This window comes from Thunnus albacares, chromosome 12 (genome assembly GCF_914725855.1).
Source record: "Thunnus albacares chromosome 12, fThuAlb1.1, whole genome shotgun sequence".
NCBI classification, from domain to species: domain Eukaryota; kingdom Metazoa; phylum Chordata; class Actinopteri; order Scombriformes; family Scombridae; genus Thunnus; species Thunnus albacares.
Window position 1 is genome coordinate 363,902 of NC_058117.1, and position 12,503 is coordinate 376,404.

The following is a 12,503-nucleotide window of genomic DNA, read 5'->3' on the forward strand; positions in this document are numbered from 1 at the left end:
ATAAAATCTAACTCGTTCGAGTTATTACAAAATTTTTTAACAACTTTTGTTCAGCACAGTGTCATAAGTCATGTATTCAAGTTTGAAGCCGATACCATTAACACCCTAGGAGGTGATAGCGTTTCTTGGGGGTCCAAAATTGGCGCAAAGTCGTACTTTGATGGGCATATTGCAGACTTCCTGTTGGATTTAGGTCAGGGGTCTCAGCATAGGTCATGTAGGTCTTGATGAGACAAATAATTGAGTTTTGGTTCAATCTCTCTACGACATTCCTATGGGCCATGGCGGCCATTTTAGTGACATAGGGGATGCTATAGAGCACATTTTGGCACTTTGGGAGATAATTTTTACATTTTATCATTCAGGGTTGAAGTAGCAGAATAACAAAGAAGAAAGAAAGAAACAAACACACGAAATACAATAAGGTTTTCGCCCCTTTGGGGCTCAGGCCCTAATTAATTCACACATATACATATACATACCTACATACATACATACAGACAGCTGTCTATTGCGTAGGCCCACATGGGATGTTGAATATCCCGTTAAATGTGTTTTCATCTTATTAACTGTATCTACATTGATTGATCAAGGCTCCCAGTCTGTCTGTGAGCTTGCCTGTTTCATCAGAGGCAGACAGGTAGGCTCATTTGCTACAGTGGGTGGGGACATAAAGCCAATGATTCATTATGTATATCATCATATGCATCATCATCATGTATTTATAAATACAAACACTGTTGATTTCGTCCCGTGGAGCCAACATGTAAACTATTTTGGTTCAGCAAATTTCTACTGTCAGTCAGCCTGGTGAAGGCAGTTTGTCTGGCCACTGTCTTCTCAGCCCCCCAGAAGCTGCAACTGACAGACAGCTGCCTCTGTGGACAGAGATGCTAAACGCAGGTCTGTGTCGGTATGGATTAAACGGATATAACACCTTCCTCCTCTTTTGTTGAGTGAGGGGGAGGAGGAAAAGATCATCATCTCTGGATGTCAATATCATCCAGTGATGATGATGATGATGATGATGATCTCTGACCTGCGTTCAGTGTCTCTGTCCACAGAAGCAGCCATCTGTCAGCTGCAGCTCCTGGGGAGGGTTAGTGCCAGAAGGTGGCACTATAGGGTTAGAGTAACCCTGTCGCCACCTACTGGCAACAGGAAGTTATAAGCCTTGTACTTCTACAAACTGCCCCTTGCAGGTTAACCAGATCCACCTAAAATTTTGTAAATTAAGCTTTATGATGTGTTTGATGATAAATAGTGAAGCTTTTCAGTTTTCATCAAATGCTGTTGCCATGGTGACGCATTATTTGCAATGAAACAGGGAGCTGCTTTTGAGGTGCCAGACATGCTCGAAAAACTCAAGAAACTTGGCGCACGCATCAAAACCTGCGAAAATTGCAAGAATATACAGGGATTGCGTTCATGTGTATTTAGAAGGCTCCATAGCGACCCCTAACGTGTTGCAGGCCATAGTTGGGATAAAGTTGCTCCAATATTCATGAAATTTGGAACTCACGTTGCTCTCATAATTTTGGAGGTATTCACAGTGGTTTTCATTAGCTCCGCCCAACCGGAAGTCGGCTATTTTGGATTTTGTGCATTTTTTGTGTATTTCATGCTTATTTTTTGAAGTTCCCCTTGAGGGTTTATCAGATTCTTTTGAAATTTGGTTGGTATAACTCTCAGACTAATGTGACACTAAAATGCAAACAAATAGTCAATACCTCGAATGTCATAGGTCATGTGACAACAAAATATTATGGGAAATCTTCAGATGGCCACACAAACTGGTCATTTTTCATCAGCTCTGATCCACACTCATCCCAAATGCTTGACTAACAGAGTCATGGCACACACAACATATGCTTTTTTATGTGTTTCTAGCAATTTAACTGCTATTCCACACAAACTAGTCATTTTTCATCAGATCGGCCACAATGAGTTGGAAATATCAGCATATCGGATATTGGCAAAAATCCAATGTCGTGCATCCCTAGTTAAAAGTTTTTACATTCCTAAAAATAAACTCGATGAAAATTAGGAAATTAATTTGTTTTACACACAAACTCATCAAGGGTTTTCAATTTACTGATTGAAATTCAAGTGAATGGGCACAAAACTTGCATGATTTTTATGACACAGGTGTGAGCAAGGCAGCCATGTCTCACCCTGCAGAAACTTCTTTTGACAAAAACAGGAATTACATTCAACATTCAGCTCTTCCTCCACCTTCCTCCTGCAGCTCACATACACCGCCATCTTTGCCTGTCCTAAAACAAAGTTCAATATCTGACATTTGTTCTTCTGTTGGTGAGTATATTTATAACCACAACTAAAAGCCTGCTTCATAAAAATTTCTCCATATCTGCTAAAAATGGTTTCCAATAACACAAACAGAGCTGTCAGACGAGTGCACTCTGAGAAACAGTGAAACACTGTCTCTCTTTGGCTACAGAAGGGGCATTTCTCCTCCACGGCAGCATTAATAACAGAGATAAATGAGTTCACTGCTACAATGCCATGTAGGATTCCCCACTGCAGGTCTGCATGCTTCTTTGTTAAAGGAGGTTTATACAAAGACCTCCATGCTGGTTTGACGTCAGGGTCTAAGTCCTCCATAAGTTCTCCGTGGGGTGTCACAGTGTCCATTTAGTTTATTCTGGTTCAAAGTTTTAACCATCAACTTATACAGAGTCTTTCCTCAGGCGCCCTCCAATGAAGCTCCCACAGGGTTGACAGACTCAAGTAAAGGACCAGAACAGTCTTTAAAATCTGGAAAAAGTCCAATGGCGGGATACGGGTCCATACAGTTTGGCAGCAGCGCACCATCACAAAAGTCAGTTAACAGAAAGCACTGATGTCCTGTCAGCTTCTGTTTCCAGTGTTTCGAGTCCTCCTCTAGTATTTGTAACCCAGGATGAAAACCTGTTTGGAGAAAAATTCCCCAAACTCACCAAAGAGCCTCTTCAAAAACAGAAACAGAGGAGTTAACCTCACACATTCAAAAAAACAGTGAAAAACAGTTTCTCTCTGAGGACAGAAAGGACAACGCTCAGAAGCACTTGGATTTAAAACAGAAATAAAAGCATTTACAGGCAGGACGCCATGTAAAACCCTCCACTGTAAGTTTCCCACCTTCTTGGTTAACAAGGTTTTATAAAGTGCTCTCTATTGAGGCCTCACCTCGGCACTCAGACCCAGGTGAGACCTCCATGGTGTGTCAGCACGCCCCCTCAACTTGGCTTTGTTCACCATCTTTACCAACAGCTGGTACATCCTTCACCCAGTTAAACCATTCAAGTTTACACCTCCGGGTACAGCACAATTCAACAAAACACCAGAGCAGTCTTTAAAATCAGGAGTCAATGTGATTGCTGGAAAAGGATCAGTCGGTGGGTAAAACAGAGCCCTGGCAGTATAAGACCAGGAGGTTCTGTTCTGTCTGTGAGAGCTGGTCTCTCCACACTCTGAGCTGGTTGGTTAAGAGTCTCTCTGAAAATACTCCCAGCTGAGAAGCCAGAGCAGAAACCATCTCTAGCTTAGGTCCACACAGTCTCACCAGCTGCCCCAGCATGACGATTCCAGAGGAGACAAACCTCTCCATCAATGAGGTTCCCGGTCCACAGAGTGTTTTAAAACGTAGTCCATAGACGACAGGTTCCTTTAAAATTCAGTACAAAGAGCTTTCACTCAGCAGCCTGTGCTTCTTAAACATGCCCCACATCCTGAACAGCCCCTGATAAAAATCAGAAAGCCCACTCTGTAGTTCTGTAGATCCATTAAAAACAAATTCTCAGTCAACCCTTGACCTCCATCTAAGCCTAGGATCACCCAAGCCACAGGCCTCTACACCATGTCAGCAGTCTGTGAATGTGCTGGAGGTGGAAAACAGCACCCCTACTGGCCAGGTTAATCAGCCCTTGTCCTCATTCATCTTTAGATAAGAACAAGACACTGTGGGATCCAGTGGAGTTGATCCCAGAAAAAGTCCATGATCACCCTCTGGATGTTTGACAGAAGGTTAGCTGAAGGATCAACACAGTACAAATGGTGCCACAACATAGAAGCAATCAAATTATTAATAACCAGAACACAACCTCTAAAAGACAACTTGGGTAAAATCCACTTCCATTTTTTAAGTTTGCCTTCGGCTTTCTCTAAAACATTGTCTCAGTTCATAGAGACAGTGGTGGGATCTCTGAGGTATAACCCGAGGTATTTGATGCCTCCTTTTTTCCAGGTGAGCCTCCCAGGTAAGCTGAGCTGCTTTAAATAATCACCTACCATCAGAGCTTCACTTTTTTCCCAATTAACTTTTGAAGAAGAGATCAGACCAAAGTTTTCCACACTGTCAACTAAAGAGTCAATGTCACTCTGTTTTTGGACCAACACTATGACATCATCAGCATAGGCAGAAAGCTTAACAACAGAGTCGGAACCAGGGAGATTAAAACCAGAGAGTCGTGTTCTTAGTTTGTGTAAAAAAGGCTCTAAGGCCAATTAGTACAACATGCCTGAGAGGGGGCAACCTTGTCTAACCCCCCTCCCTACCTTAAAAGGAGCACTTAAACCACCATTTATTTTAAGTACACTTTCAATGTCTCCATACAAAGCCTGGATCTGGGCTATCAGACCTGGATTGAAACCAAAAGCTCTGAGTGTTTGTCACAGGTAAACATGTTCAACCTGGTCAAGCCTTTTGTTAATCTATGGAAATCAGCCCAAGATCTAACCCCAAAGAACTGGAGAGGTCCACAACATCTCTAATTAAAGCTATGTTGTCTGTTACCAACCTGTAAGGTATACAATAGGTCTGATCCACATGAATGACCTGCTCCATCTCCTTCCTCATTCTGTTGGCCAGAACCTTGGACAGAAGCTTATAGCCAGTGCAGAGGAGAGACACAGGACATTGGTTTTTAATATCCTGTAACTCTCCTTTTTTAGGGAGGAGAGTCAAGACTGCTCCAAGCACCGACCAGAAGGTCCTATAGAAGTCGGCAGGCAGACCATCAATTCCTCGGGATTTTCCACCCCAGTGCAGCACACAGTTCTTCAGACGATATCTCATTCCCTAGCTCTGCATTGGCGTCTTCCGAGACCTTTAGCAGATCTGCATAAAAGAACTGAGACACCTCCGGATTCTCGGTGTACTCTGACGCGAACAAGTTACCATAAAAACTCACTGCAAACCTGCGGATGTCAGCAGACTCCTGCAGCAGCTGCCCAGTATGTAAGCATAGTGACATCATCTGCCTCCTCTGCCCATTTTTCTGCTACAACCCAAAGAAAAAGTGAGAGGGAGCATCCATCAAAGCCACATTTTGAAACCTACTGCAGGTACCCAGCAAGTCAGCCAAGACAGACATTTTAGTTTTGAGGTTCTCAATGTGTCCTCTTTCTCCTGTGGAATCTGCAAAAGCCTGCAGCCCCACCACTTCTCTCTCTCTCTCTCTAGAGAGCTCTTATAGACCTGGCCATGTTTTCGGAGACATTGAAAGTGTACTGTAGACATAGTTTCTGGATCTGACTTTTCCCATTATCCCACCATTGTTGCAAGGAGCTGTAGACCCTCTAAAATTTTTCCAAAAGAAATTCAAAACATCTGTAAAATTTCCATCTGATAAAAGCGATGTGTTAAAATGCCAATAAGCACTGTCAGATTGTATCTGCTTGATAAAAACAGAAACCTGAACCAAAGAGTGGTCAGAAAAACCAACTGGACTTATAAAAGAACTTCTAAAAACATTTAAGTGATGTTTAAAGCAATAAAACCTATCGAGCCTGGCCATGGACAAAAGGTTGTCCTTAGTATGGACCCAGGTGTACTGATGGTGGCTTTTATGAAAAACTCTCCACACATCACTCAGCTCATGAGCTTCACTTAACCTAAAAATACAATTCTTAGAAGCCACATGTGGCTCTGGATGGTTCCTGTCCATTTTGGGGTTTTCGGTACAGTGAAAATCCCCTCCAAGGTACAGAAACTCATCAGAATGACATTGTTTAATTACATCACCTAAAACATCATAAAAGTCAAGTCAACTTAACAGAGAGGCTCTCTTGGTGATATCACTCGCTCCATTCAGATTTAAGTGCCAATATTTAAAGTGCACATGTGCAAAATGGGCCAAACCTGGGATAAAAGCACACAAAATAGAAAAATTAAAAACATATTATTCATCAGTGCGTATTTGATTCTTTCTTGAACTATTTTTTTTCAGTCTGGAGATCTCCTGATCAGAGAAAACAGGCTGCACAAACTCTTCTGTGTTTTTCATGTAAACTTTTACTGAATCCAGAAAAAGTTGCAGGTCTGGAAAATAACTGTCCACCTTGACTTGTCTCAGCCCCTTTGTGTCCTGTAAAAACTTTTGAAAGAATATCCACTCTTTAAGCTCTCGTTTTGACAGTCAGAGTCTAGCCTTTCCTCTGGTTGAGAGTATGGACACTCTGTCATTGACTTTGACACCCTTTTCACTCTGCCTTCAATTTGTTTGGTTTCTGTATTCTTCCGTTTCACTGATGATTTCACAACATCCTCATCCATGCACTCTTCCTGCTCCTACTCTAGCACAGACTCTGCCACCCTGGCAGCAGTCTGTCCCACTCTGCTCACTTGCCTCCTCACAGTTTTCTCCTTCTGACTTTTGCTGTCATTTACCCATTTGACACCTGTCTCAGCTTCCAAATCGGTTTGTGAATCAGGTGACCCCACATTATTTTTCTCCTTTATGCTTGTGTCACCTTGTATGTCCTCATCCTGAGACGCTGCCCTGCTCGACGCAGCACAGACCGGCCACCCAGACGGCTCCTCGCCAGGAGCTGGACCGGCCGCCCCTCCCCTCTCCGGGCATGAGCGTACGAGGTGCCCCTCCAAACCATGACCAAAGCACTTCATATTATCCGTCGTTACATGTAAAGTGTAATCAAAGTCATCTACCTTGAACTCTAAAATCAGGTTTAAGTCTTCCTCATTTTTGTTAAGAATCATGAAAACCTGTCTGCGGAAAGACATGACCTGTTTTAAATGAGGGGATTTACAGCCCAGAGGAATCAGTTTTATGGGCGATACAAGTTCATTTCTGATGAAAGGTGGAACATTTGAAATGATTACTTTTTTAGTGGGGTTCACCAACGAAAACACCGGAGTGAAGGTATGAATAATCACACCACTCTCAACCACACGGTTTACTTTGTCCACGCAGTCCAGAAATACAACCACAGAGTTGTTCATCTGGGAGGCAGATTTAATGCTGCCATACCCAACAACCTCCCCAACAGCCAGACTACACTCCTCCACACTGCATCTAACCGCCGGAGCCAGCTTAATGGCATGCCGGCGAGTTAGCTTCTCCAAGCCAGAGCCTCCACTTGCTGTCATGCTGACCAGCAGAGCTGGCAGCTGACGCCACCAACACCACCCAAAGTTCACTCAAACACAGTGAAAGACAAAACAACACGATCAACAGTGACTTTACATACACAAGAAAAAACATAAAAAGACAGAGAAATAAAACTCAGTCACTCACAGAGCAAACTCACCACCGCACTCATCACGCTCACTCCCAGCATGCACTCAGAGAGAGAGAGAGAGAGAGAAAACAATATCACCAAAAAAAAAAAAAAGATCTCCAGCACATATAAACCGGAGAGACAGCAGGGAACAAATGAACCAACCCTGCTAGCCTGACACAAAACCTGAAGGAACGGTAGGAAAAGAGGCTGAAAAAAAAAGAAAAGAGGAGAAGAGACAGAAGAGACAGAACATCTGTAACACTGAAAGAGGTAAAACAAATCTGTTTTAAAAAAAAAAAAAAAAAAATTAAATGCCTAAAACATCACTAAATTAGCTAGCTTTGTGATTCTGGCAGTTGAAGCAGAGTGTGTTACCATGGAGACGGAACAGAACAACTGCAGTTACAGCAGAGAGGTAGAATACCCTGCTAACTGTAGCAGTGCCATAGCCAAGAAAAAACACAAAGAGGCAACACTCTTGTCCAATGTAGAACAACTGTTTGCTGACTACATCATATGCAATGGCAAAAAGATCAAAAACAATGTTCTCTTTCATACGGACAACATCAGCACATGGAAGCAGGTCATTTATAATGACTATACACACATTGTAAAAGAAGGCATTGGTCTTGGTGGCCGTTTACCTGTGTGTCAGGATAAAAATTTAGCAACTCCAGGCCTCACACTCTTTGACACAGAGATTAGATACCTGCTTTATGCAGATGACCTTATTATGTTGTCCCCTATCAGTGATGGTCTTCAACATAACCTGACCATCCTGGAACAATACTGCCAGAACTGGGCTTTGGATGTAGATTTTAAGAAAACCCAAATCATGATCTTTCAAAAAAAACCATACAGATATCTTGAAAACAAATACCATTTTACTCTGAATAACACCCTAATTGAACACACAACAAATTATACTTACCTTGGTTTGAACATATCTGCATCTGCATGGAAATTTCAATATGGCAATAAACATACTCAAAGAAAAAGCACGAAGGACACTGTATGCATTAAAAACCAAATCATGAATTTGGTGAGCTATAGTTTGTATTATGTACTAAAGCTAGACCACAGTAATAATACTAATTAATATTGAGCTTAAAAAGGGTTCAGATGGTTGCAGCTGTGGCCTGTGAGACCTAGTTGCTCACTCTCTGCACTCACTAGCCTCAAATCACCTGCGTATGTGATATTCTCCTGTTAGCTTGGAGGTGGACTTCGGATGAAGAGGAACAGCTTCTTCCCTATTGCTGTTGGAGAGGAACTGACGGCTGCTGATACAAGTTTTGGTATTTAGTTTTCAGATTAAAGACAATTAAAAGTCTCATTTGGATTCCGACTAAAAGAGACACTTTTTTTTTTTTTTAAAATGAAGACAGTTTAGGTTGTACCAGTCCATGGACTCAGAAATGACTCTTGACTGATTTGACTCTTTACTGATACTGATTTGTTACCAGGGTTCAATTTGTTAAGCATCTGTAACTATCCATTTCATTTTAATGGAAGTGTAAGTTTCCTTTAATTTCATGTCTATAAGGTATGTAAGGAAGTAGGACAAAGATACTCTGTGATTATCTTAAGTATAATAGGGATAGAGCTATGCTCCAGCACAGCAATTCATACAAATAACTGGATGTAAGTAGTAAACTGCTATGAGACCCTAAATTTACACTCATATGGTCTCAGTAATTATTTTGTGGTAAGCTGAAGCAGTGGTTACAACTACAATAGTGGAAAAAAATGTTTAAATGCATGGCATTTGTTTTGATTTGGCATGTTGAGACTGGAACAGGGCTCGAAGGCTGGGGGTTGCCGTGCTCATGTCCTACCTCTAGAACCCCCACACTTTTAAAATCACTGCTCCACCCCTGCTCCTATCATCACTGATTCAAAACAACACAACAGAATAAAATTGTTATTTGGCCCTAACAGAGAATATAAACTGGCTGAATATCTCCACTCTGTCAGCGATACGAAGCAGAGACGGATCCTGACCAAATACAAGCTTAGTGACCATCAACTAGCAATAGAAACAGGAAGATATAGACAGACATGGCTGCCCATAGAGGAGAGGGTATGTGGTCACTGCTTGACAAGGGAGGTAGAGACAGTGATGCACATCCTCCTCCACTGTGAAAAGTTCTCTTCAATAAGAGACTTCCTCTACCGGGAAATAGCCAAGAAAATACCTAACCTCCAAATGTTAACTCCTAGAGGAGAAACTGGCAGTTCTCCTGGGTGAAGGGACAGCAGCTCCCCTAGCAGCTAAATATGTATCTGCCTGCCACAGCCTGAGGGACTCACAAACACTGTAAAATCTATATTTATAAGATATTAAGTAACTGTATCAAATTCTATAAAACTGTGTTGTACTGTATTGTATTGCAATCAAAGAATGGAGTGCATCAGTGTAATATAGAACCTGCATGTGACACCTGTGTATTTAATATGTATATGTAATATGTAATATATAATATATGAATCATGTTTTTTTGTTCATGCCAATAAAGCTATTTGAACTGAATTGAGAGAGAGAGAGATAGATAGACACACTTTCCTAACTTTTGCCTGATCACAAGTCATGTGTAGTGAAGAGTTTATTTTTCAACTGTAAAAACATCCTGCCTGGCACATTTCTTGGTGGCAATTGTTAAAAAAACAAATTCAATAGAAAAATCTTTATTTATGTTTATTGGCTAATATATGGATGTTTAAACTCTTTGATTAATACTGGGCAATATTCCATATCTTTGATACACATATTTAATAATAAAATTTAAGGGATTCATATTTAAAATGTTTGTTTATGTTAAAATACAAACATCAGCTGATATGTCTCAATCAGATTTTTTTAAACTCTCAAGTATTGACATCAGTTTTAGCCTCAGAAAATCCATTATTGATCAGATTATAAAGTAATAACATAACATTACAGTACAGTGCATTGTAACTATTATAAAAAACCTCAACCCTATTGCAAATTCATGACTGGTGCTAATGACTAAAGCAGGAAAGGACAGGGTTATTAATTGGCAATGCTACATTTAATAACCTGTTCATATATAAAATAATGTATTCATGAATGATTAATTGGTAGCCTAATTGATTGACAGTGGAGATTGTTGCTGTTGTGCTCTCAGTGATTTTTATGAATGGCTCAGTCACTGCTCTCACTGACTGTATGTGTGTATGTGCGCGCACGTGTGTGTTTATGTGTTTGGCTGATGCATACTGCAGTGGCCATGGAGGAGAAGGAGGACATAGGAGGGGGTGAGAGATGTGTGAGAAGAGCAGCAGTGTGATTGTAGGAGTGGAAAAAAGGAAGGAAGAGGAAACACATTAAGGAAGGAGACTAGAGGAGAGGAAAGAAATTATCTTATGGATGGATAAACTTGCTCTATAGCTTTCCTCTCTCTCTGTCTGACCCATTCCCCTCTCTGTTTCCATCCTCACATTGGTGCATTCTGCCTCTGCCCCCCCCCCCCACACACACACACACCCACACTGACACACTCACAGAGGCAGCTCCGCCTCCTCTGCAGTGTAGCAACAGCTAAAGAGGGCAGCAATGGAGGAGCCAGCAGTGCAGCAGGAAAAAATAGAGGGATCATGGGAAGGAGGGCATGATGGAGAGAAGGCAGACTGGAAGAATGAGTGCTCCCTCTCCTCCCTACTTAAACACTCCTGTCTCCTCTGCTGGTTGTCTCCCAGGGACAGGGACACTGACGTCGTGGAAACGGATGAGAGAGTCCTGGTCAAAGCAGCCGAGATCAGAGTAAGAAGACCACAGCACCTAGCGCTGGTGTGTGCGTGTGTGTGTTTGTGTGTGCATGTTGGGTTTTTATACATCTGTGTGAATGTGTTTTACGTTGGCATCACATTATTTGTTGCATTTGTTAATATATATGATGTTGACAGGACATCAATCATATGTGTGTTTGTGTGTGTAGTGTTTCCAGTTTGGGACTCCATCACTTCATTTCCCATGATGCTCTCATGTGATGTCATGATGCTGTAAGTCTCACACTGGATGATGCTACACATATGAATTCAATGTAATAACAGTAATGGTAATATGGGCCACTGAAACACAATATAAACTGAAGTGATCAGGACTTAAAGCCAGCTACATTTTAACCCAATTGTGAGGCCTTGTCTTGTAGAGGCCCTGTGTCAAAATGTAGCTGGAATACCTTAATTATTTCAGTGGATATTGGGTTAGAGGATAAGACTTGATAAGAGATGTTATTCTGTATTTTTTTATTGTAAACAAATGCCATTAAAAAGCCCAAACCAACAATGCAGTTTGGGTCTTTTCCTTATGTTTGAGTACACCCAAACATAAGGAAAACCCAGGAGGCTCTTGCTTCCTGCTTTCTTACAGTGCAGACGCTGATATTATATCCTTCCAGCAGCATAAGCCTGTACTGCAGTGACTGGAAATGTGGCACTTAGCTAAAGCTAATTAGCAGCAAGATGCTTCCCTTCTCCACAGATGACTACCACAAACTTCTACAGAAGATTGCAGTGCTGGAAACCAAAATTCACTGGTTAGAAGTGAACATGGAAGTGAATGGGCTATGTGGGAATGACACCACCTTACCATGGACTCAAAACAGTGGACAAGAGTATGCTAACACACGGCTAATTAGCACCACCAAGACTACCAAGAAACAGGAGGGCTGTGAACCGGATAATAAATCTACAAGTAAATCTACAAGCCTAAGAGTGAATAATTTCCTGGGAAAATGGGAGGAAGAGTAACAGGCAGAGCCCAGCACCCTGTGATTTGTGATGCGACTGGCTGGCCTACACCATCATCCAGGCAGAGTGGCTCTTCAACCCTTGTTCTTAGTAGGACACAGCCATGGACAGCTGTGAAAGGGAGAGCTAACAACAAACCTCCCCAACAACCGAGTCTGCAACTGGAGAACAGATTTGCTCCATTGCTGCAGGACCCTGGATTTCCG

At 41.8% G+C, this 12,503-nt stretch overlaps 1 protein-coding gene across 1 annotated transcript in view; it reads left to right on the top strand.

Annotated features, from left to right (window-relative positions):
* Nucleotides 1-11,101: 11,101 nt before the first annotated feature.
* LOC122993335 overlaps nt 11,102-12,503 on the top strand; it is a 39,348-nt gene continuing 37,946 nt past the window's right edge. Inside the window, exon 1 of the mRNA XM_044367414.1 lies at nt 11,102-11,308. Coding sequence (XP_044223349.1) covers nt 11,102-11,308 — 207 coding nt within the window. The remainder of the gene's footprint in view (nt 11,309-12,503) is intronic.